Genomic DNA, 26,541 nt, shown 5'->3' on the forward strand with positions numbered 1-26,541 from the left:
TCTTCATTTTCTATTTTCTAGTATCTGTAAACGAGGTTGTCTCCTTTTCGACTGTCATTATTCGTGTCAGGCGGATGGTGATAGTGGGCATGGACAGATGGGAATGGAAAGGCCTCTCGTGTTTCCACATTTAATGTGATATTGCCATTTAGTCTGAATCCCATCTTTCCTGTCACCTGGCTCACACCGTAGAGACACTTTTGGGAAAATGTTGTACAAAAACGCGGCATTAGCACGGAGCCAGGACATAACATATGTGTTGATAGTTATGGGAGGTGAGAATAAATTCCTTAATATCTCAGGGCTCAGTAAAAAGACTCTGAGGACAGCAATGTCCACTAGGAAATTACGAACATCTTTTGTAGAATTTCAAAGAACAGTCACTGTGCAGCGATCTTCCTTAAAAAAATGTTTCATTTAAAATCAATCAATATCTTGAATGCTTGTCCTTTCTGTGATTCTTACGTAAGAAAGCAGGAAGGAGATACAGTTGAAAGCTCTACCCTACTTGTAACTAAAAGAAAGAGGGGGAATCCAAATCCTGTTTAACTTGTTGGTCCAAGTACGAATTCTTTAATTCCTTCTCTAACTTGTATGTCTTCCAGCAAACATACAAATAAATAAATCTGGGAATTCATAAAATCAACTAATTGGCTACTTTGTACCTGCCTGTGATACACAAAACAAAGGTGCATTTTATGCTGATTATATTTGGATGCTCGCTCTTGGTATTTGCAAGCAACATCTATTCGAATGTTGTATAATCTCCTTTTCTTAGTTCTTCCCACTTCACAATTTTTATATGTTCCTGTTTGAAATAATGTTTTGTCTCTTAATGTCCCTCAATGCATTTAATCATTTAAAAAGGATGCACTATGAGATGGGATTGAATGTGAAGACTTCTTAAGGAAGAATTAAAAGATAACAAAGAATAGGTGGCAAACCCAATATGGCAGAAGTCATATTTATTGAAAAAAATTAATATCTTTGCTATAAAATTTGTAACAGGGATATTTACTGAATGTTTATTTTGATGCATAAACCTGAATATTACATACCAAGTACAAGACAGTAGCTCTAATTTTTCCTTTATTTACATTTTATGAAAATTGTTATGCAGTCCATGTTAAAAGAACTTAGGATGGAGAATTGTTACATTAGAAAAATAATATTCTTGATAAAGCATTCTCAAGGAGTCCAATCACATGTTCTGCCTCTCCAATAAGGCAAGAGTCCCTGGAACAGCATATAACTTAATTTACAAAATACAATAACTGTTCAGACACATATTCAAGTTTTCTTTTGGTATGATTTTTCCTCACTGTAAAATTGCTTTTTTTTTTTTTCTAAAACAGAAATATAGACTTCCAGGGAAATGTCATTGAATGATCTCAGCTGTACATTTCATACACAACTGCAGCCTAGCAGCAGTCATGGCTACAGCCATCATTAACTTTAAATATTTTGCTTGGTGAGCTATTCTCAAGTGTAGCGTATTTTAAGATCTTGCCATCATTATGACTGTGGAATCATTGGTTTTCAGAGCAAACAGATCTGTCACAGTATGAAGCTTTGCTTGTTGTAGGGAACTGGTACACAATTACACTTCCACTCACAAGGAAACGCCACGGATGTAAATACAGTCAGGCTCTGATGGCTCCACGCGGGTCCTGCAAGGGAGGGACCAACCCCAACCCGCCCGCGCGCCGCGCTCCACGCACAGCCCTGCACGGGGTCAGGCGGTTTCATTTCCAGAAACGGGTATTTTTTTTTTTCCTCTTCACAGTTAAGCCGTTTTGATTCCTTCAAAGGCACACAACTTCCACCTTTTTTCCAGCGTTGCTCCCACGCCTGTGAATTCCTGCTTAAACATGCGTGGCAGCCTCATCAAAAGCATTTCGATTTCATTTGCAGATATCTGTTAGAAAGGAAGACAAGCCAGTGTGAGGGAAGGGACTCAAAGGGGGCAAGGGGCTGGGGAAGGACGTGCTTTTCCAGTGAGACGAATGGCAGGCCGTTTTCTGCATGGCTGGCCAATGTCCTCAGAAAGGGAGCCAAGGAAAGCGGTGCAGTGATGCTTGTGGGAGCAGCTGGTGGGGTCTGCAGTGAGGCCAATGGACAGAAAGTCCCAGGCTCACCTTTCATATGGATGGCCACCTCGCTGGCAGCGCCACGCCTCAGCAGCCCTCCCTTGATATCAAAGGAGATGCGGATAGGACTTACTAGAGTTCAGAGTCAATCCATCACCACTTCTGGAAAGCTGCTGGTGCCCCCACTTTGTCCTACCCAGGGCACCACTTCTATGTGACCCAGCGAGGGCTAGAGAGCATTTGGGTGGATTTCTCACCATCCTAACTTCTTTCTCTTCCTTTAACTTTCACAGGGACCAGAAGACATTAAAGGATTTGGAACAGAAATGAAACGAAACCCCAAACCTACAGCTGTAAAAGTCTTGACATCTAGTCGTAAAATCCAGGTAGATTTTTTTTTAATGCAATGTCTTTCTTCTACCAATTTTTGTTTTCATTTCATACATTTTTATACCAGTAATTCATTTTTTTCTCAAATAAAGGACAAGTCAAGTGCAATCCTGCTCTAACAGCCCCCACTCTGGTTTTGCTGTTTGCGGCCTGACCCATGCGTGTGCATGGGGACCTCACAGAGCAAGGTGACTAAGGCCCTGGGGTTGGGGGTCTTACATTTCCATTTGAATCTTATATCTACCATTGTTACGAGCTAAATGACCCCTTCCAAGATAGTCTCTGTAAGCCTCAACAAGTGGGGACAACATTTCACAAGGATGAGTGAAGACCACTGGCTTAGCACATAGATATAGATATGCTCAACCAATCAAAGCTAGTCTTATTTCCCATGATATAATCACCACCTAATCGATACCGTTTTAGATGCTGCAATTCCCATTTACAATATTAAGACTAATTTTAAAGAGAGACCACTTAGACCAGGAAGTCAAATTAACGGTTCACTTGATGGTCACGTGGAAAAGGTTTCCCATGGTATGAAGATTCCTGGGCCTATGATACAAAACTTCAATAGAGGCTGAAGGGAACCAAAGTTCCGCCACCCTGAGGCCATCTTTTTGGGATATCAATTTTAAGCTGTTTATTAAGAAACAAGACTCAGAGAGAACCTCTGACCTGCCCTCCCCCCCACACCCCGCCCCCCTGCCTGCCCAAGAGACTGAGACACAAAAGTCTGCTTCAGGAAGGAAACCTTAGGACGCCTGCTTAGCCTAATTTGAATTAAGCGCGGTAAATCGGAGGGCCACAGGCTGTTAGCTAGATGCCCCGTGGCCCACTGTCTGAGTTGCTCAGTGAGAATCTTCTCGCCTTGTGTGTCCAGCTCTTTATCACTTACCTGTAAGTCGCTTATTCTCACTTCTGAAATCTAAGACCCAGTCCCCCCTTTTCTCTTTTATTACCGTGTTCCCCCCCAAATAAGACCTAACTGTAAAATAAGCCCTAGTGTGATTTTTCAGGATGCTCGTGATATAAGCCCTACCTCAAACATAAGCCCCAGTTAAGATCGTCAGCCAGACATGACTGTTTGAATAAATATAGATTTTTGTACATGAATAAATGAATAAATGTAGATTGTTGGAGCAAAAATTTATATAAGATCCGGTCTTATTTTCGGGGAAACACAGTATATACTCAGTATTGGAATATTCCTGCTTATGTGACTTCCCCGGGTGCATGTATTCAACTTTGATTTTCCCCTGTTAATCTCTGTTAATTTGGTTTTTTGCCCAGCTAGAAGAACTAAGAAGGTGGGAGGAAAAGTAATTTTTTTTTTTAGCCCTCACTAGGCAGTTCTGAAAGTTAAAGTCAATTGTATTCTAAAAATTTTGAGTGAATTATTTTGAAAGCTGAATGCATTTCCCCGTAAAACCATATTAAATGGCTTATTAGATCCCAGATCAACCCACAAAAGCCACTAAGCAGGTTCCTAGTGACCTGAAAAGTGCATTCTTTTTCAGTGTGCACAGGGCAGGGCACCTTCGCCGATATCCTCACCTCGTTCTCACCACCCTCCTGTGACGACAGGTGAGAGGCAGACACTGAGCCATCTCCATTTCATAGCTGAGAAACCTGAGTGAGCTGCACAGGTGTTTTATCAAGACAGAATTGGGGACAAAGCCGCTGCGTGCAGGCTGGGGCCTGAGCCTCGGGGTGCTTTCAGCTCCCTCCAGGACTGTCCTCAGCTGCAGGTGAATAACCAAGAGTGTAGCTGTTCTTTGTTCTTTCAAATGTCAAGCACCGGGGGTACTTGTTAAAAAAGATTTCCCTGCCCCTTCTCTGGAGACTGGGGTTCAGCCAACCTGGGGGGAGCCCACATCATCTACCCTTCACAGTCACCCAGGTAATTCTTATCTCAGGCACAGTTGGGTTAAGTCAGAATGAGGACTCCATTCAGACAGGCCTGGGTTTTAATCTGGGCTAATCCTCAAGCCAGCTGTGTGACTTGGCGCGGCTCATTTACCAGCTTTAATTCTCAGTTTCTCATGTGGAGAACAGAAATAACCACAGCCCTCTCAGTGTTGCTGGGAGAATTACATGGAACGTGTAGTGCAGGGCCTGGCGTGAGGACCCTGTCTATATATCCATATATCAGTGCTGTTAGATATAACACGCTAATATCCAACCTTTTGTGGTAGGTGGGTCGCACGCCGTGCTCAGGAGGCAAAGGAAACAAGAACGCAGAAGTATGTGGCCAAGCCCAGTTTTTCGTTGGTCTAGGAGGCAGTTTGCCCTAAGCTGTATGAGGCCGCGCTGTCCTGTAAACAAGTTCCCTCCTGTCCTGTGGAGGAGGGCAGCACAGGTGGTCCATGGTAGTAGGCTCCAGTTAAGTCCCAGGGACACCCCGGAATGAACGCGCCTTCCTCAGATGGAGCAGAGGCGACAGAACATCTGACAGACCCAGGTACCCCTAGCCCACGATAGGCTTGTGTCCAGCGTTACTATCACCTGCCTTGGAAATGATGGGAAGAAGCCTTGTGCTGCTCAGTAGGAAGGAAGAAAAAGCTGAATTCTTGAGGGTAAAATAAAGACCTGGTCTGAAGATAGCGTCTGTGTAGGAGGCCAGCTGGCAATGCCACCCAGGTCAGGGAATGCCACCCAGCAGCCCTACAGCTGGTTGTAAAAAGTGTAACAACTCACAATCGCCCAGAACTTTTTAGAATCTTCTGAAAACACCACCTTTCATTCTCACCACACTCTCACAAGAGGGAATAATGTACAAACGAGGAAGCTGAGGTCCGGTGAGATTAGGTAACCCGGGCAGTAAGTATGGAACTGGGCCGCAGACCCAGATTGCCTGGCCTTGTTCGTAGCCATGGACGCAACTGCCACAGGGGTGGGGACTGCGGAGGGACAACCCCACAGGATCCTTTTGGTCATTGCCTCTGGGCTCACGGAGAGGGGTCCTGGGGGAGGGGTCCGGGTACAGGACCCCGGACCTCTGTGGGGAATGCTTTAGAGTCACAGCATCAACAGCAACAAATGGAACATTCCCCACTGAAGGGGCCAGTGAACCCCCACGGGAACCACTCACCACAACGGCAAGCAGGTCCTGGCACATCTTTTTTCCCATGGTGCCTTTTGACCTGAGCCTAGCTCCAACCTCAGAGGATGAAGAAGGCAGCAGGAGAGAGGGAGCTACCCCTTCCTGAGTCCTCACTGGGGGCCAAAGCCCATAGTGAGTGCTTCGTGTGCATTAGCTCCTCAGAAAGCTCATTCAACAAAGAGCACAGGCTCCGATAGCTGGGAGACATGTGGAGGCAGAAGATTTGGAGTCTCGTCACCGCGGGACCCCTGACAAGCTTCTTCACCTTGCCTAAATCAGTCTCTTTGGGTGTTGTCTCATTTGCAAGACAAGGAAACTGGAAAACTCACTGAATGCTCTGAGGACTTGGCTCTGAGTGCTGGCCCCACCATGCAGTAAGCACTGGTCTTTGGGCAAGCCGCTTACAATTCATCTGTCCACTAGGCTGGGGCAAAGATCTCAAACTGAGAGGACGGACGTAATAGGTGTTGTGTACTTCAAAGCCCCGACAAATGGCAGCCGATACTTCACAGTACTTCCTGTGTGCCAGGTACTGCTCTGAATGCTGTTCACGTGTTGTCATTTAATAGAGGGCGAAACTGAGGCACAGAGATGTTAAATAAGTTGTCCAAGGACACACAGCTAAGCAGCAGTGAAGCTGGAGTTTGAAATTCTCATGGTCACTTAGTTTGAATAACCAACTGACCACAGCTCAGATTTGGACGCTGCCAGAAATGAAAGTAATGGAGTCAGCGTCCTCAGCAGTTGCTGTTGGCAGCGCAAGGGGATAGCCTGATTCTGCCAGTAAGATATAAGGAACGTGGACGGGGACATGTCACAGGTACGAAACCCAGATAATGAGATGCTACCTGAAACATCATTTAATAAGGCTCTCAGCCAGGTTCTAGCGTATCTCCTTAAAGATGTTTATAGCTCATGCCAGGAGAAAGCTCACGGAGCGGCTGCTTTCAGGTTAGGCTAATGGTTTTTAAACCTTTTCTATACCTTGACCAAATAACCTGTATGATGTTACATTTTGGGATTTTCAAGAACAATTGAGGAGAAAATTCAATTTGCCTTCCCCGTCCCCCATGGCCAAAGAATCTTGATTTATTTTAATTCCGTTTTCTTCTCTCCTTATAAATAATTTGTCAGTTCTTGCAATTTTGCATTCACAATATCCTTTATCTTCCTGCCAATAATTTCTCGGTCTTGAGAACTCAGAGTTACGGTGTTATCACATAAAACGAAGCACCCAGACCTCAGTGGTGGAGCTCAGCATGAAATGTACCCATTTCCTCATCAGCTGTGCAGAGGTCCCTTCCCCGAATCCTTTTGGAGGTCAGGGAACTTCTCCGAGCTTCGTTTGTCATAGATAGAGAGCTGGGGTCCGGGGAAGGGGCTGCTTGCCCAGCTGGTGAGGGAGGGGCTACAGCTCCGCGCAGGGCAAGCCAGCCTGGCTTTCACAGCATTGCATCGGCTCTCACAGGGCTGCAACGAGGAGAATCGAACACACGTGGTTCAGAGAACTCCGTGTGGCCTAATGAATAGGTTAGAGGCAGCTGCCATGACTAGGAAATCTCATCTCCCCATATGTCACGTATTGATATTTGGTGCTGTGGAAGGTAAGTGTGATCTTTTTATTACCCTCATATCCAGCTGGCTTTTGTTCCAAGAAATTGGTGGCCTGTGTATTTTTAGCCTTTGATGTCGTCAGTGGATTCCCTCCCCACCCCTGTTTTGTTTAAACATTTCTAACATTGATTCTTTTCGAAAGGATTGATTTGCTCTAATTTAAGAAAGAAAAGCTGAGCAGGAATAAAGGCTCCATGTACTGAAGGCGCTTGCTGGTGGTCCCACCACTGAGGTAATTTATTGTCAGATCTGCTGGAATTTTTTTCTGATTTGCGGACTCAAGCTCAAGCCTGCAGCCTCCTTGCCGGGCCTCTGAGCACGTGTATAAATGGACGCAAGCAGACATAAACCAATTGGATTATAAGGATGGGTGGCTCCACGTCCCATATCAGTCAGGCAAGGGAAGCCGAGTGACAAGAGGCTCTCGTCTGAGGCTCCGCAGAGACGCCGGCAGAGGCTTTGTGGAGGCTGGAGAGTCCGAGGAGCCGACTGTCAACCCAACTCTCCTTCCATGGGATAAACTGGTTGCTGGCCTTCAGTGCCCAGGAAATCTTTTCTATTCTTCAGATCCCCGGGCAACGCTCGGCATAGGCACGCAGACACCCTGCTATAAACATTCGCAGAGACAAATACAGAATGGCGAAAGGAATGGAAGGAGGCGGAAGGAACCAAAGGAGAAAGTGTGGGAGTATAAACAGGAGAAAGCAAACAGGTGAGGGGTGAGGACGTGGGAAGGCAGGACCCATAAGGGAGAGGAATAAGGAGAAGGAAAAGGACGCGAAAGAAGGATGAAGATAAATAGAAGACTTAGAAGGAGAGAAGGAAGCAAAGAAGGGGAGGAAGCGCCGACAGGGAGGAAACGTGGCAACGAGAGCTAACGTGCCCCCGAGGGAAGCCGCAAGAATAAACATGGATTTGAGGATACCTCCTGTTGGTAATCCACGACTCACCTCTTTCGCCCTCCTCTGTTTCATTAAATATCTGCCTGCCCACTTTAGCACTTCATTAGGTCACGCCTGATTCGCATGTTAGTTCACAGATATTAATATTATACCATTCCCTCAACTAGACTACAAGGTTGTTAATTCTCCTTCGTGCCCGGGCCAGTCCCGTTCCTCTTAGCCTCTAGGCCAGCGGTTCTCAACCTTCCTAACGCCGCGACCCTTAATACAGTTCCTCATGTTGTGGTGACCCCCAACCATAAAATTATTTTCGTTGCTACTCTATAACTGTAATTTTGCTACTCTTATGAATCATAATGTAAATATCTTTTTGTTTTCCTATGGTCTTAGGTGACCCCTGTGAAAGGGTCATTTGACCCCCAAAGGGGTTGCGACACACAGGTTGAGAACCGCTGCTCTAGGGCATGCTGGCTCTGTGACACGCAGTGAATTACGTGGGCATTCATTCACTGGGTCCCTGGTAACCCTGTCAATTTCTCTTGCTGTGGGTGAGCAACTGTCTTTATTCTTTATGTAGCCAAAAGGAAGTAGTTACCTCTGATGCGCATATGTCATACGCTTTCCAGGGCTGATATCTAAAAAACACATTCATTACAGCCTGTCTAAGCAACAGAAAACCCATTTACTCATTAATACACTGTGACAGGTAGCTATTTAGGAGAACTCCAGCATATACATACCATTAAATATTATTCAGGTGGGCAATCTTACAAACCCTCCCGGGGACATTTCGTCTGCCCTGACTGCCTAGCTATGGTCTGGAAAAGAATACTCTCCAGGTAAGGCCCATTTGAATCTCCTTGGAACTGGCAAGAGATGCCAATTTTGTGCTTCCAGAGGTATGCTGTTAGCACAGAAATGCGAATGGTCTGGCCCTTTGGTGGGAAATGCGTACGTGCCTGTGGCAGAGCCGTGGCGCCATGCCCCAAAGGCAGGCCTTTCTATAATACATCCTCTGGCATCTGGGCCTCCGCTGTGTCCAAATCATCCACCCCGTGGGCCTGGGGAAGAGGCCACCCAGATGTGGAGGGGGCACCCACACGTGGAGACCTGGGTCTTACTCTAAAGAGTGCATCCACTGGGGGACAGCAGAGAGAGCCGTGCTATTGCCTAAGATGGGAAACACTCGCCCGCTAAGGCTTCACTGCTTGCTCTTTAGGACCAGCGAGTGAGCTGGAGGCCTCTGGGCTGACGTGGGAGACTGTGCGTCAGTCAGAAACCATTTTCCAGACAGTCTTGCCTGTTGGGGAGCTCACCAGCCTGCACCCAGGCATGAGTTTTGACTAAGCAAAGCTTCCCGAAACCATATCCCCCCACCGCCCTTGCCCTGTCTTCCTCGGAATGACTCCTTCTGACTTGGTTGTGTGTTTTTCGACATGAGAGACAGCTGAGAGAATGCGAGGGAGTGGTTTAGAAGAGGCTGAGAAGAGAAAGATACGCAAATATCATTATCAAGAGCAGGAATAATATTTAACTGGAAAATGGCCTGTTACTGGGCTACACAGTTTTAGGGAGCCATGTCCAATTTACATGCCCAGGAGGATTTCAATTAGTTCCTGTCTCTCCTTCCATTTCTAATCATTCGCATACCCACATGCGGCCTTTGGGGAGATCCTAATGAAAACAGCTCCTTACAGGCTGGACTGGGCCTGCTTTCCTTGCTCTCGCCAGCCCTGGGACAGGCAAACTCTACATGCTATTTGACAGCATTCGTGGTGATGGTGTCCAATGCCAAGGAAACTGTGTTGTTCTAAGTGGAATTTTTAAATAGCTATCCTACTAGAGTCGGCACCCCCGCTGCGCCCGTCCCTGGGGTGGGGAGGATTGTGGAGTTGGTGTGTGTGTGTGTGTGTGTGTGTGTGTGGGAAATTCAGTGCCTAAAGCAACATGAAGCAAACATTGTGGGGAGGTCCATGACACTCTGTTGGTTCTGATTAGCCAGACGCAGGTGCTCCAGGCCGGGCACTGGGGACCCGTGGTGCCACCAGGCCGGTGGCGGCTCCAGGGTTATGAGCCTTTTCCAGCTGAGGACGGTCAAGGCCCTGCTGGATACCTGGAGGGCAACCTCTCATTATTTTGTTTTCTGCTTCGAGCCCCGAGGATATGGGATTCCAGCTTATGGCAATAATTTTCTCTCTGGATTAAAAAGTCAATATCCTTTCAGCCTCACTGGGATAGAAAGAATGTTGAGGCCAATCCCTAGCACCCAGGAGTCTGTAAGTCAGAGCAGTTTTATATAATATACACACACACACACACACACATTTATTATTATTATTATTACTATTATTTACCTTAGGCATGCAGAAAATACTTGACAGCTCTGCTGAACATTTCATGATTTCATTCAGGAGATCAAAGGCTGTCTGGGGAAGACCCCGTGTATTTCCTCTGTGAGGAACATACCTTCTTCATTATCTTCTAAAATAATGGCACCAGTCTGAGATGAAATGGAATTCCCCTTGACTGAATCCCTTCCAGAAAGGCCCATCACCTAATGACCAGAGACCGGGTATGCGAATTCTCTCCTCAGAGACTTCTGAGGGAGACCACACAAATCTCAGCTGAGCACGCGAATTGTCCTGAGGTAAGACTAAAACAAGAACATCCATCCTACAGACGTAATTCTTTCTTTATCACTCCAGGTGACTTTACACACACATGCACACATGCACGTGCATGCACACTTGTGTCACACACACACACACACACACACACACACACACGATTGTCAACCCTCACTGGTGGAGCAGACAGAAGACAAAACCCAGAAATTCTTAGATAAATAACCAGTGGATTTGTTGGCCGTTTCAGCTCATTCAACAACTGCTTCTCAGGCAAGCCTTCCCACTTAGGATTTCCATAAAGGGGAGGAACGGAATGGCAGCCAAACAAGGGACGATGACAGTGACAACAGGAGTAATTTCTTGAGGGCTGATTCTAGGCCACATTGGTACAAGCAGTATTTCATTTAATTCTCCAGACAAAGGTAGTGGCGATCTTAGGGAAGAATGCTATTGGCGAAGGAAAATGAAGGGGTCCTTCAATGCTCCATTTCAACCAAGTGGCATCTACAGCAATTCCTTCCCATTTCATGCGAGTTACAATGAGCATTTTCTGTTAGGTCCCCATCCATACAAGGGGAGCCCACAGAGAAGGCAATGCTATGACTTTGAGCTTCAAGAATCTTGCAATGCCCTCAAACTCTTTCCCTCTGCGTTGGTCCACCCTATCACCAGCTGTGAGAGAATCAGGGCATGCGTGTCTACGACTGAAGAGTACGTTTTGTTCCAGGCGATGTCTCTCAAAGGGGAAGTAATAAGGCCTGTTTGTAAGGTCAAGCAGCTGTGGGATCATGAATTGGTAAGATCGTGTGAATCAAAGTAAGAGCACTGTCGTAATTTAATCGATACTGACTGCTGAAGATTTAGAATGACTGAGATGTGTGCATTTCAGGGTCGCAGAGCGGTGGGCTGTGCGGCTGGCCCTTCAAATGCCACACACTTCGCTGTGCTCTCTGGAAGAGTCCTCATTCCCATTTCTCTTCCCAACAAGCTCTGCAGCAGCAGGCCTCGCTTCCCTGCTCGACTCTGTGACCATCCCCTGTACTGGTTAATGACATCACTTTATTTCTGCAGGGGCCCCTCTCATGGGTCCCTGGAATTCGATACAGGAACGGAGCTCTTTTTATCCCTTCATTTTAGACGACAAACACTCTAAACACTGGGCGAGGAGCACAGCTTAGGTGCAGATGGGGAAAATGGAGCCTCAGAGAAATAAGGAGTGATGGCCTGACTCTAGGAGTGACCCTGCGGGGACAAAGCTGACTGTGTAGTCACTTTTGCCATTTTGAGAATAATGCTGAAAAACAACCATTAATACAGTTTTCTTGAGAGTCATATCAGACTTTTATGTAATTTCAGGTGATTTTTCCTCTGTTGTGTGGAGTCCTTAACATAGGAACCTGTGAGAATACAGTATTAAGGAAAATGTTCCATCAACCACCCAGACCCAATTTCTCCCTTGTTTTGGGAACTTTTAGGCCAACCTACAATTTTAGGAGACTGAAAAACCTACAATTTTAAATCCTTCCTATGCTTTTGAAAGTAATTTGACATCTGCTGAAAGTCACTGTCATTTTTGATAACTGCTTTTCTTTCTACCAAGACACAATCGTATCCCTAATGCAGCTCACACCGGGTCCCCCTGCAGCCAGCAATCAACATGCTAAGTGTCAGCAATGCAAGTGTCCTTGAGATACAGACTTACCTTGGAGTCCAGCTGCTGCATGTATGACCACAGGTATTCTATGTTGGCTCCAAAAGGGTGGACGTGAAGAAACGTTGATATGATGCCTGAATTAAAAAGACAAACGTTGGACAGTACTGAGAGGCGAATAAGAGTCTCATCCATGAGATGACACCGCCTAATGTCATATGACCCCAATGACGCTTTTATCAGGTTAAGTTATAGTCTTGCCAAGTCTTAACAGCACTCAACCAGCGATCAGTAAGGGCCCGCTCCATGGAATGCCAGTGGCTACAAAGGCTAGACTCTGAGCCAATCTATAGACGAATAAAAGTTTTGCTAAACAAAGACTCCTGGAAGTACCCCAACTACCAATTTTACGCTCGATTGACCAATATAAAGCTGTGGTTATTGGAAGGATAAACTCATGTCTTTTCTTTTCCGCAGTGGGCTTTGCAGGAGGAAAACGGCTCACACACTTGGGTCAGAAATCACATCGCCTCTGAGTTCCCTGATAATTGTAGCTGCTAGTTATGAAAAGTATTGAATCCATATTTCCCCCAGCGGCCCCTGAAGGACGCGTAAATCCTTCCTGAAACCTCTGCGTTTCCCCCCTGGTTGTTTCTGCGGCTTAAACGGAGCTGCTCGTTCTCTTCTTCTCGCTGCTGTAATTTACAAGATCGTTTACCAGGAACGGATCGTTTTTGGCTGGAGTCTGATTATCACTCAAGAGGCTTTTCTATCATGAAAATCAACCGTCAACATGGTATGGACCAAGGAAAAGCTGGATGTTGGTGGCAGGGCTGAAGTAAAAGCGTTACCTTTCCACCCTCCCTGCTCCTAGATCCAAAGTCAAAACAGTGGCATTGAGGACGCTGACTCCCCAGACTATGTGCTGCTATTTGTTAAGCGATTGTGTTCAGACCGACAATGTTCTGGTCCTCTTTTAAGCAGGGTGTGAGGTGGCTTGAATCCGAGGATAAGCCCTCACATTGCTTATTCAGAAGCTTTGATGCTCAAAAGCCAAAGTGAAGGGAAGAAACACCTTGTATGAAATGGAACCTGGGCAGCACCAGATGAAAGCATGTCCTTCTTGCACTAGGTCATCCTATGAATTGCAGGTGACCTTGGACTGACCTGCAATAGGTTGTCATGGTCCCCTGGTCTCCTGTGTGGTGTTTGGGACACGGTGGGATGTGTGCCAGTTTTTGAAGAAAAGTTCCCAGTTTATCTATAGGCTGAGGCTAGAGAACCAAAGCATCTAGACAAGCACTGTCTAAGGCTGTCCTCAGAATACGGATTTTGGGCAGGTGTTCTTCTTCTTCTTCTTCTGTTTTTTTTTTTTTTGGTTTATATTGTATATTTTTTTTTGGTTTATATATGTATATATTTTTTTTAATTTATAGTGAAATGAGAAAGATAGAAACAGTTCATTACATTTCTCCATAAAGCTCAAACCCCACTTTCAGAAATTGATCTGTTTGTCCTGAGACGTAAAGCACTACCATTTTATTCTGAGATGATGTGCTTCCTTTTTCTTTGCTAAAATGTCCTTCTTTTATGAAATAATGGTGATGATAAAAAGGTAATAATGTAGTTTTAATATCTCTAGGTGGCAAATATTTTTCACGTGTTTAAGCGGCACTGTCTTGTTCCCCTCCTTCCACTTTATTTGTTAATTTATATTTTAATTTTATAGACCTGGCAACTACTTCCCTGTGTCTGAAATTCTCAAATCTGGCGAGGTAGCACTGTAAGTAATCCTGTTACTAACACGAGTTAAAATACGGGACTCATGAACGATTTACTAAAAAAAAAAAAAATAGAATAGAAATACTAAAAAAATAACCCTTCCATTTGCATTCCATAAGTGGGAGGGGGCAGAATTCTTAGGGAAGCTGCCTGTGTTTCAGGATGGTCAGTGGGGCTGTCCCCGTTGTCCCAGGTTGAGGACAAGTGGTACTATGTCCAGCACTTTCCACCGAGAGCCCCCCAACAAATGATAGGCAGGCCCCCACCCCCATAAGGAGGAGGGCAGCTTTTTTCTTCTCACACACGGGTTCTTCCAGAGGGGGGAGGGGCCGGGCCAAGAGCGTGGCCCACAGAGAGAGAGGGCTGCGGCGACAGACGGGGAGCATCCTTCCCCGGGGTGGACAGCTGCTCAGGCAGCGGACTGACTGGCCTGGCTTTGCACCTACCGGAGCACAGGGGAGATATGGGGCTGAACTGGGGAGCAGTGTGGCGTTGCAGTGTTTGGGGTGACATGGATGTGTGGGCTTCCCATGGGGCAAGGGGCATCTCAGAAGGTAGACAAGCTTGACCAGGCTTAGGAGTTAAGGACTCCAAGGTCCTCAGCAAACAGAAGAGAAGATTTTTCATATTAATAGCCCCGCTGGACAGAGACTTAGCAACATCTCCCGGACAACCCACAGCCTGGCCTATAAATGCCCGTGGGAGTGTGGTGTGAAGTTAAATGTCGTCGGTGGAATGAACGGAATGAGGCAGAAGAGGACGGGGTGGGGGGCATGCGGAGAGGTTGATAACTCTTGGCCTAGGAGACGAAGTGCCAAAAGAGGAACTTTAGGGGAACCAGACACGGGAGGGCCTGCGGTGCCTGCTTCTGTTGCCTCGGAGATGTTGGTATCCCTCTGTATTTGCTCCCTCACTGAGCGCTGTCCCTCTGTCCCCATCTAGGCTCTGCACCCCTGCTCTTACGCAGTCTCTGTGGGCACTGGCTCAGTCTTGGGAACACAGTTTGCATTTATAATAAATGTATGTTGAATGCATTTATCCTCTAGCACTAAGAATAGCCAGTATGCTTGCTCAAAATTCCTGCTGTGCTTTTGTTCTATTATCAATAAATAAGAACCTCAAACATTGTTGCTAGTACTAACCACTGATGTAACCATCTTTCAAAACTCAGGTAACTTTGAGGCATCATTCACTGGTGAGTCCTGCCCTGAACTCATCCTGTTATGGATTCAGAAGGTCAGAGCAACCTGGGGGTTTGCGCATGGACACTTTTTGTTTAATTAATGTGTTTGATTGAGGTAACACTGGTGAATAAAGTAAGTTTTCAGTGTATGGCATTATACGTTGGTATCTGTTTGCACTATAGAGTGCTCACCACCAAAAGCCTAGTTTCCACCTGTCACTATATATTTGACCCCCTTTACCCACTTCACCTCTCCCCTATCTCCTTCCCCTTTGGTAATCACCAATCTGTTGTCTGTATCTATGAGTTTGTTTCTCTTTTTCTACATTCCACATATGAGTGAAATCAGAAGGTTTTTTTCCTTTTTCATCTGATGTCTTTATATATTTTGGATATTAGCTCCTTATTGGAGGCATTGTTTGCAAATATCTCCTCCCATTCAGTTGGTTGCCTCTTTGTATTGTTGATGGTTTCTTTTACTGTGCAGAAGCTTTTTAGTTTGATGTCGTCTTATGTATCTTTTTTTTGGTCTTTAGTTTTGTTTGTTTATCTTTGGGCATGGAAACTTTTTACTGAAACTATTTTGTTCATAAAACGAATATGATTTCTAAATATCTTGCTAACATCAGATTAGAAATCCTGACTCAGACGTGAGTATGTTTTCTTAGAGGAGTATACAGAACCATCTTGATGGTAGTTGATATTAACAAGCTTTTCTTTATAATAAAGTTTAGCAATTGCCTAAAATTTAGAGACCTGTGGAGCCAAGGTAGGCAGTTACATAAAGGTTTCCCAATCTCTTCCTATGAATGGAAACCAAGTTATTCAGTATTTCTAGAGACACAGCAGACAGAAGCACTGGTCTTCATCCTCTTAAGCACTGTACCCCTTTTCCTTGCTTCTTCCCCTGCCCGTCTCAGAAGCATCAGTCATGCTACGTGAGAAAATGTCATTTCTAGGCCCAGTTTTGGATCAGATTCACCTGAAAGGGAGCTTCCTAAATAATCAACCAAATCTTCTTTGCAGCTCCTTTAAAAGAACTGGGATGTTTTTTGAAAATCAAAAAAACCATAGCTGTAACTCAAAGTCAAAGGAAAAATGCTACAAACCAGAAACTGGAGATGATTTTATGGTCCTTTGGGAGGGACCTAAAGGCTTGGTGAAAGGAACACTAGAAACTGAGGGTGGAGAACTTGGCCAATACTGAATTGGTGGATCGCCAAAGGGACAGACACAACAATTGGTCGTGGCCATTTCCATGGAGAAGCAGAGCTCTCCATGTTTAAGAGCGGGTTTCCCACAGTGGAAGTACCTAACTTATGAATATAAGAAAGGAGTATAGGAGGCTGTCAGTACTCAAGCTGTCTGCACTTCTCAGGGCTTTGAAAACTACATTAGAGAGATAGATATATAAACCAGCTCAGTGGTAAATCCCTCACTGGAAGGCCCATTTAAACAGGCACAAAGGCATTTTGAGCTTTCCCCACCAAAATCATCTAGTTCATTCTCATCTTTAGACTGAGGACCAAAGGGGCAGTATTTAAATTAACCAACTGGTACTAGATGCTTATTGCTTCATCCTCTTTTCTTTAATCATCTCCTTAGCAGCAATTAGGTGCCAAGGTGCCATGGAACAGTGTCGCACAAGACAGACAAGGTACCTGCTCTTGGGGAACTTATATTCTAGGTAAGCAAAGCCGATGCTAAACATAAAGATTAATGGAGCTATTTTCAGGTAGCTGTAAGCAGAGCGAAGACAACAAGAAGTAATAGGACAGAATAGAGGGTCACCTCAAGCTTGCTGGAGTGCTACTTTGCACTGGGAGGTTGAGTGAAGGTACATTTTCCTGAGTATCAGGTGAGAAGGAACCAACTACAGATATCCTGGGGGAAGACTCCTCCAGGTACAGTCAACAGAAAGTACAAAGGCCCTGAGGTGGAGATAAGCCGGCAGGAACACACTGCGCTGGGGAGTGGGACGGCATGTGTTTAGAGGGGGGTGGGAACCAGATCAGCTGGGGCCTTGTGTGCCAGTTAGGGGTTTAGATTAAATTCTAAATACAGTAGGAAAGCAGCAGAGGCGTTCTAAGCAGGGGCATGATATGATCTGAACTGTGTTTTAAAAATCTCATTCAAGCTGCTGTGTGGTGAACAGATAAAAGAGAAACTGGAAGACCAATTAGAAGCCTCTGCACAAGATCTGAAGTGGCAAGCAGTGACGTGGACCAGACAGGAGTGGACAGTGAAGGCAGAGCTGATGGACTGCCTGTGAGCGGAAAACATCGGGGGGAATCAAGGGTGAGTCCTCAGTATGTGCCCTGAGCCCCTGGATGGTACCATTTTCCCAGCTGGGAGGACCAGGGGAGGAGCATATTAGGGCAGAGAGAAGGGCGGGACCAAGAGTTCTGTTTTAGCCTTATTAAATCTGAGATGTCCACTAGTATCTACGTGGAGATACCGAAGGGTAGTTGGAGATGATACACATTTGTGAGTCGGTAGCAAAAAAAGAGATTTGAAGCCAAAGTGCTCACTGAGGTTACCCAGGTAGCAAAGAAGCCTCGAGACTACACCCTGAAGAAGCCCCAGGCTTCGAGCTTAAACTGAGGAAACCCATCAGAGGAATCGTAGAGGGAGTGACCAATAAGAAAGTGGTGTCGTGATAGCCAAGAGGAGAAAGTAGTTCCAGATGTGAGTAGTCAACTGTGTGAAGCGCAGGTGACAGGTGGAAGGTGTTGAGAAATTGGCCATGTGACATTCTCTGGTCACATTGATCAGAGCAGCTTCAGTGTGAGGATGGAAGCCAGGCCCGAGTGGGCTGAAGAGAGAGTGGGGGAAAGCAAATGGAGACTGTGAGTGTAGACGCTGCTTAGAGAAGTTATGCTTTGGATGGCGAACAGGCAAATGGGCTGTTGGTTGAAAAGGATGATGGAGTCCAGACAAGTTTTCCTTTTGTTAAGCAAATCAAATTTTTAAAAATTGAGATGTAATTAGCACATAACATTATAATAGTTTTAGGTATATAACACCATGACTTGATATTTGTATATATTGTGAAATGATCACACTAAGTCTAGTTAACATCCATCACCACACAGTTAACAAATTTTATTTCTTGTGATGAGAATTTTTAAGGTCTACTGCCTAATCCACTTTGAAATATGCAATACAGTATTATTATTGAACTATAGTCACTATGCTGTACAATTTTTTGGTTTCATTTTTTGACTTTTATTATTTTTTTTATTTTTCAATTACAGTTGACATACAACATTATACTAGTTTCAGGTGTATGACATAGTGATTAGACATTTATATAACTTACGAAGTGATCATCTCGACCTTCTCTTTAATGTTAAAGGTGTAAGATAGTAGAGTTCATGTTTATATGTTGATAGTATGACCTCTACTTACATATGAGATCTCTGCCTAAGGGCAATGCAGCTTCCATAACAGTCCTCATAGACTATGAATACTGAGTTGAAAAATACCATCTAGCTAAACCTCCTAAGTCTGTACAATGTGAGGAATTATATCACGGCGGCTAAGCGGTTTGCGCAGTGTATCAGATGCCTCCATCCACAGATACTCAGTGTGGGCCTCCCTGGCTTAGCACTGTTTAAAGACCATCAGGAACTGTGCTTTGCAAACAGGGCCAATCCATCCCACTGCCCTCGTTTACTCTTATGGACGTTAAAAAATTTTTTACTGGTTATCTGATGAGACCAAAATATCAGCTTGTACATTCAGTTTGGTCAATGCAGTATTCTTCTTATGTTGAATGAGAAGTGGGATCCTACTGGAATACGCGCCCCTTCCTCGGGCTGCTTGGAATTTTGTTCCAAACCTCTGTCAATTTGTAAGGATCTGGCCGAGATTAGCTTTCCCTACATCTATGCTGGTGGGTAGTCTCCTGGGAAACCTCAGAAAACCCCAGGCCTATCAGCTCACTGGGGGTGGGGGGGGTGGGGTGGGGGGAGGGAGGCAGCCATGGGAACCTCAGGTCTGCAGAGCAACAGCTGTCTCTCTAGACCAGCGGTTCTCAACCTGTGGGTTGCGACCCCTTTGGGAGTCGAACGACCCTTTCACAGGGGTCACCTAAGACCATTGGAAAACAAAAAGATATTTACATTATGATTCAGAACAGTAGCAAAATGACAGTTATAGAGTAGCAATGAAAATAATTTTATGGTTGGGGGTCACCACAACATGAGGAACTGGATTAAGGGGTTGCGGCATTAGGAAGGTTGAGAACCGCTGCTCTAGACAGTCATATCTTGCTGGAAACCAATGGAGACCTGACTGTAAGCCAACCTGAAATATTCTTGCTTCATGTTGCTGCCCATACGAAAGGCTCCGAGGACAATGAACTGGGGAGCCAGTCTCCCTAGAAGGCTCTGTAAAATCTGGGTTTCCCACAAAGCCACAAGGGGACAGCTGTCTGTGGGCAGCTGCTGAGTGAAAAAGCATCTGTGAGAACGGAGAGAGGCAAGGCTGTGGATGGGCAGCAGGAGATTGATCCAGCGCATGGGGTTTGGGCTGATGCTTCTCAGTGTCTTGGGATTCCAAAAAGATTTAAGTTCCCATAAAGCAGTTTGTTCCACTTATTTGGTGAGTACAACACCTGATCTTGCACAGTGCATTTTTAAAAATATCTGTCTGTCTGTCTTATTTTAACTAATCCCCTGAGACTTTCAGCAAACTGTTCCTTGTACCTGAAATGGTCTTGGCAGCTCCCTTATCTATCCAGAGAAACCCCAGGCATCCTTCCTTCCCACGAGGCATCTATCACAAGTAGCCTCTCTGTGTTTCTGCTTTTAGTGGGAACCACATTTCATTGTCATTAACTGCTTTCTTTCTCACTAGTCCATGAACTGCCTGAGGAAAGAGATCACCTCATCACCCCCATTCGCTAACACCGTTCTCAGCATATGGCAGGGCGGTAGTTCCCAAAACATGGTCCCAGAAGTACCCGCTTCTGTGTCACCTCAGATGTCAGTTTTACAATAAACAAAATCTCTCTGTGTGGGTCTGACCATTCTGCCTTTTAAACAGGCTGCCCAGATAATTGCTTTCCACAATGAAGACTCGTAATTTTTACAGTAGGCTCTTGACAAATGTTGGTTGATTTACTGATATGGACATGGGTGTCTTGGAGACAAGATTTAGGTCAATGACTCATTCTTTGTGGCCAGTAGCTTTTAGAGAAGAACACACTCCCCAGATGACTTCTCTCAGGTGCAGCCTAAATATAGTCTCAACTGTTCACTGAGAACACCAAAACGTCCCCATTCGAACTTTTCTAAGTGCATTTCTCTACATTCCATTCTGCTTCCTCATACCCATGGAGGAGGGGGTTGTTCCAGCTGAGATGCCCTGGTCGTGTGCAGGTGTGTGAAGTGGTGAGAGTGATGGAAACGGTGGTGTAAGGGGAGGGCCTGATGGAAAGACGCTTCTTGCTTTCCCATAACATGGACGTCCTCATCGTCAGGAGTCACGGGGGATGTAAAGAAGTTTGCCTGATCAGGAAGAATCTGAGGACGCTTCTCAGGGGTCTGAGAAAGTTTTAAAGAACAGCCGCTTCATAAAAAAGAGTTGTTGAGAAGGTTTTTACTGTTTCTGGGTGGGATTTACAATGATGACCAGCACTGACAGGGGGCCCCAGGGTTGGTGGGCTTGGAAATCTATTGTATTAGAACTGATTAAAAAGCAAGAAAAGATGGAGTGACACAGACCCAGAGTTATTCTGTCAACATCTCTTCAAAGCTATTTGCTTATCAATAAAACCATTTTCACCCACTCTCCTTCAAAACAATAGCCAGTGGTTTCCAGCCAAATACGGCTCCAAAGGTTTGGTCCTAAATCAAAAGTATTGACTCATTTTATCCCACACAAGTTCAATGCCAAATCCAACATGCAGGCCATATGTGAAATGAACTAGGAGCTCTGGCATAGACACCAGGCCATGTCAAGCTGATCTAGTGTGTTGGGAGATATAAAATGTTACCCTGCAATGTCCTCATAAAAATGTAATTATTTTAGGTCCAATTATATGTCAACCTGTCCACAAGGATTGATTGTAGAATAAATAATCCAGAAATCACAATAACAAAGTGCTTTCTAAGAGCCTATATTTTTTAGTTGAGTTGGAACCTATCCTTGTCTCCATTAACCTCCAAGCAGAAAATCTGACAGACAGGTTGAACTTGCAAGGGACACGGTCCAAATCTGTAAAGCTCCAGATTATGTGATCAGTGAAATCCCACGGATCTTCTGTGATATGGACCTAACTTACATGCATTTAAAGACTCCAATTTTCTAAAATGGTCATGAGAACGTCTGGAAAGAATACATGCCTTTGCCCAGATAAATGAGTGTCACAGACCCTCATAAATAACTACGATTGCTGTGTATATAGCTGGATTAGCCTGTCCTGGATGTCCCTCTCCGGTCAGCATTACAGGCCTGGCCTCAGGATGTGGCCTCTCATGAGCCTGGGGGTCTGGCTTGGTTTGGAATTTTTGGACTGGACCTAACCTGGTCTCCAGTTGGGAGTGATGTGTCCAAATTTTGAAATTCAGATTTGTAACATGTCAGATGCAAATTAATCTGTCTTCTTGCACTCAGTTTTATGTTGGACAAGCAACTAATATACATGGTTTCAGAAGAGCCAAACCCCCCATTGGCCTGTACACTCCTAACTCAAAATGTACATAATAGAGTCTTGATGAAGTTCATCTCACCTCTGACCAGAAGGCGAAGCTGTTTAAATTGTTAACAAGTTGGAGGTGAATTACTTATATGGTACTTAAGTGGAGTACCTAAGGATTATTTAGGAGAACAGGTGAGGAAAACAGAATTTCCTTACCAATTAGAAGAGCCTCTTTCTCTGATTTTAGGCCTTGACTTCTCTTCTCAATGTTGCTCTCTCGGTCTTGGTTGACCAATGCGACTGTCAAGACATTGATCTCCTGTAAAGTTAAAAAACAAAACATGTATGGGTATTTATGTAGATTTGGTATATTTCAATAAAAGCCACCGAGTCACTTAAACGCTGTAAAAAAGGTCATCACTGTCATTTATAACTAAAGTTCAACTTTTACAAGTAATTAATCTACTGGCCCAACAGTGGAAAGTAATTCTAACACTTAGGCTCCTGGCTACAGCTCCCAGCAAACCAAGTAATTCTCTGCATAAGTGGCAAATTTGGTGCCAGTTATCTTGTTTTGTCCATATTTTGATTAAACTGTGCTAGTAAAAATTGTATTTGACTGTAGCTGCTCTAACGTGTTTTATTTCAAATAGGAAAAATTTCCCGAAAAGCATACACAGGCTGATTTATAATACTATGCTAGCAATTTGTGTGAGCATGCGGGGAAACAGGGCCACTGGGGAGGGGAGACAGAGCCGTGGTTAGGAGCGTTTAAGTTGAGTAGGTCTATATCCTTATACACAACTGCAAACAGTAGATAAAGCAAAGGTTGGGAAATTTTCTTTGGAAACTAAAAATGAAGAATTGTACAGCAAACCAATAACATATAAAACACTGAGGCTGGGCTATTTTTAGTTCTTCTTACAGTCTTTTTTTTTAAATTCAAAACCAGAGAAAAAGATTTAACTCGTATCCTTCCAGACTTGATGTTAGGACTCAAAATACGCAGAGTGACTTAACAAAAAGTCAAATGACAAGAGACCTGCATATATGGGATAGTAGGGTCATTCGGGTAGTTGAATCTTGTCGGAGAAACATTTCTCACTGGAAGATAGGTCTCAAAGAAAGACTAGCACACGGAGAAAAGAGTTAAGGATCATGCTTCCCGCAGATGGTGGGGAATCTGCTCAAAGGACAGAGGGTAGGTAGGGACAAAGGAGAACTTAGAAGGTCTGGGCAAAGGGTTTGGCAGGTGTTACCAGGACTGGAACTGGTTATAGAATATTATATAGAATATACAAATTAACAAAATTGGCCAGGTAAGAGGATACAGAAGATTGTTTGGGGCATGCTGAGCATGTAAAGAACACAAACCCCATCTGGAGACATTCAAATAAAAAAAGAAGAAAAGAAAAGCCCTCAGTTCATGCCAATCAAAATAGATCTATGAACTGACTTTGACCTCTGACCTACCACATTATAAATCAGGGATAATTAGAAATTGCCGGGAAAGAAGGTTCTCCTGAGAAACTGGCAGCTGGTAACACTTGGTGGACATTTGAGGCTCCACTAAAGGTCTCACTTACCTGCTGAAGACTGAGTGGGGAAGATGGGTAAAGAATTGAGGGGGTCACAGCGATAGATCAGAAGGCAGGCCTCGGTTGACCAGAGGGCACCAAATGAGGCCCGAGGCTGATGGTAGGAGTGCCCATGAGGACAACTATCAGAAAGGGTTTCGGGAACCGTCTAAGGAAGGTCTGGAGCCCGCTGGACATAAAAGGTCACTAGAGGAGAAAGATGCTCTTATGCCTCTCAACAAGGAACTCTGCAAATTAGCCCCAGCAGAAACACAATCAAGAACTTTAAATCAGAACAGACCCAAAGGTTTATGTAGACGCAAGTAGCACATTTTATAAACAGGAGTTACCGGGAAGAGGATACGAATTCCTCCTGTGGTGAAACTACACATGGTATTTTCCGATTACACTGTGGCAATTAGAGCACAGAAGGCTATGTGAACACTTCATCTCCATGGGGGCGTGCTGAGTTCTCTTAGTGGTCTGCCCTAAAGACAAATAGGTCCCACAGGGACATGGCACTGGGCTCGCATGTCTGGCACTGGGAGGGTAAGACTTGAGCAGAATACAGGCTCTGGAAAGGTCTCCCACCATAGGTTTAGGAGGAGAGAGGATGCAAAAATAATAACCAGGCAATGATTGTATCACTGCAGAAAAACACAAATACAGTAAAGTCCCCGACTTACGAACATTCGAGTTGTGAACTTTCACAGATACGAACGGACCTCGCATTACGAACATTCGTAGATGCGAACAAATCACGGAAGTAGCTCCCGTGTCTGCCCGACATTGTCACAGTTGTGCTGCTGTGTGCTCACTGTACAGTGCGATAGTGTACAGTAGTCCGATGCTCAATCAGAGCCCAGGATGTCCGGAAGCAAGAGGAAAAGCAGTGGTGATTGGAGGGAACTGCTCGGAAGCGCAAAGCAATAACCATGGAAACAAAGGTGACAATAATTGAGAGATTGGACCTGTCCCCATGTCCAAAGATGGGGTCATAAAACAAGGGGGACTTTGAGCAGGCCCCAACAAATGCTCCGAATTAACGTGTATACGGGGAGCTGGTGTGGCTTACCAGTGACGGTTGCTTTGATGATGGTTTAGCTTTGGGCTGATGAGGATGGAAAGACAAGAACTAGGATTACCTTTCTGTGGAAATATTATTTATTTATTTATTTATTTATTTATTTATTTATTTATTTAGTTAGTTAGTTAGTTAGTTAGTTGGTTAGTTAGTTAGTGAAAGATTTTATTGGGGAATCCAGGAAGGGTAACAGACAAGCTGCTGTCCTTTTGTTCTTCAGTCTAGTTGTGGAGGATGTGGCTTCACTGGCCCATGTTGGTATTATCATTGTGCTCTTCCCGGGTGAGGCAGTCGCTTGCCGGCCATTGGACGGCCGCTCACAGCAGCTGACGGCAGCTCACGCCGACTGCTCACGGTAGCTCATGGCAGCCCACTGCAGCAGGGCTGCAGCCTACGCCACCACTGGCAACAGATGGCAGCCCAATTCCAGGTTGAGCTGTTGTTCAGCATCTTAGCTGTAGAGGGCGCAGTGTCACTGGCCCTCATGTGGGATCTGAACCTGGGCCCTGCTGCTCAGAGCTGGTGTGTCAAGCCAACTCTTAACCAATGCACCACTCAGCCGGCCCTCTGTGGACATATTTCTCAGGATTGAATATTTTGGCCTGTGCTTTGCTGACCATGAACGGTGTGCTCCTACACGGTCACCATCAAGGGTACACCTCTTTGCAAGGCTCCCACAGTCATGTGTCATGCCTGGGCCTGACAGAGACCTGAGGCTTGGCAGATACTTCAGCCTGTGGGTACCACTGTGAGCTGTGTGCAGGGTGGAGATGGAGGTGCTTTTCTGACTCTCCAGGAGGGAAAAAAGTATGCTGGGAAGCGGTACTGTACTTAACGAGGCTGACCAGGCAGGCTCCAAGGAGTGCATGCATACTGTAATGAGTTGGCCTAAGAATCTCCCAAAGGAAGATTTCTATTATAGCCAAAGGGGTGTCCAAGCATGTTAACTAGAGATGCAGGCCTCTAACATCACTTAGTGAAGTGGACCCACTTGTGACTAAAGTCCGCCTCGGGCAGGATACAAAAGCTCAGACTCTTGCTGATAAAGTCACAGAATTAATGAGATGGATGAATGGAGAGTCATACATTTTGCCAGAGACAAAATTTCAAGTTAATATGGATATATTTTAAGGGCTGGGAGATAGGATAATGATTTTAGATAGCCACATGATGTTCTGTGCTTTTATCTTTTTCCACTATATAAAAGGGGGGGGAGGGATGATTTAATGACTCATTAATCAGGGTTCCTTAGAAAAATTAAGTTAATTTGATTTGTCTGTGTTTATAATCAGGTTGTTCAATTAAATAAGACAATTATAATTATTGGTGGGTTGTGAGTTTGGGGTAGTCTACAAACTACAAAGTAGATGCAAGCAACATCTGTCCTCTCTTTCCATGTTTATACTTAGTGTCTATGAATTATCACCCAGTGTTTGTCAAAAGAGCTCCATCGTCTTAACTGGTAAGGTAAAGGGAATTCACAGAGAAAATGTGGAACTGCGTAACTCCCCAAACCAACCCTTGTTGCATTTAAGCTAAGCCTGTTTTTACTTTTAGCCACTCAATGCATATTTATGCCACATGCATGTAGCCCATGCCTACTCTATGCCAAGGAATGCTAAAGTTTTAAGGACACAGAGTCCAAAGTGGCAGGAAGCATGTGCCTACTCAGGGCCCAGCAAGCAATTCTTATAAACGGTCTACAAGAAACCTTATAAGAAGTGAGCCTGACAGGGCGCTGGAGGAGTAGGCAGACCACGGGAAGGAGTTTGCGTTTTGTTTGTAAGCCTTAACCAGTGAGGAGTACTCAGCAGAAACTTTACATGAACAATTCAGAACTTTAGATTATTGGTTTGGGGGCAGTGAAACTGGAGGCAGGGGTGCCA

At 44.9% G+C, this 26,541-nt stretch overlaps 1 protein-coding gene across 8 annotated transcripts in view; it reads right to left on the reverse strand.

Moving 5' to 3' along the window:
* Window positions 1–948: 948 nt before the first annotated feature.
* The window catches only part of ENOX1 (ecto-NOX disulfide-thiol exchanger 1), a 524,830-nt gene continuing 499,237 nt past the window's right edge, over window positions 949–26,541 (reverse strand). For all 8 annotated transcript variants that reach the window (XM_019650344.1, XM_019650343.1, XM_019650337.1 and 5 more), the window contains 3 exons: window positions 22,211–22,313; window positions 12,432–12,517; window positions 949–1,918 (listed from right to left, as the gene is read on the reverse strand). In XM_019650344.1, the coding sequence (XP_019505889.1) occupies window positions 1,787–1,918; window positions 12,432–12,517; window positions 22,211–22,313 (321 nt within the window). In that variant the 3' untranslated portion in view covers window positions 949–1,786. The remainder of the gene's footprint in view (window positions 1,919–12,431; window positions 12,518–22,210; window positions 22,314–26,541) is intronic.

Source organism: Hipposideros armiger, unplaced genomic scaffold (assembly GCF_001890085.2).
Source record: "Hipposideros armiger isolate ML-2016 unplaced genomic scaffold, ASM189008v1 scaffold_139, whole genome shotgun sequence".
Taxonomy (NCBI): Eukaryota; Metazoa; Chordata; class Mammalia; order Chiroptera; family Hipposideridae; genus Hipposideros; species Hipposideros armiger.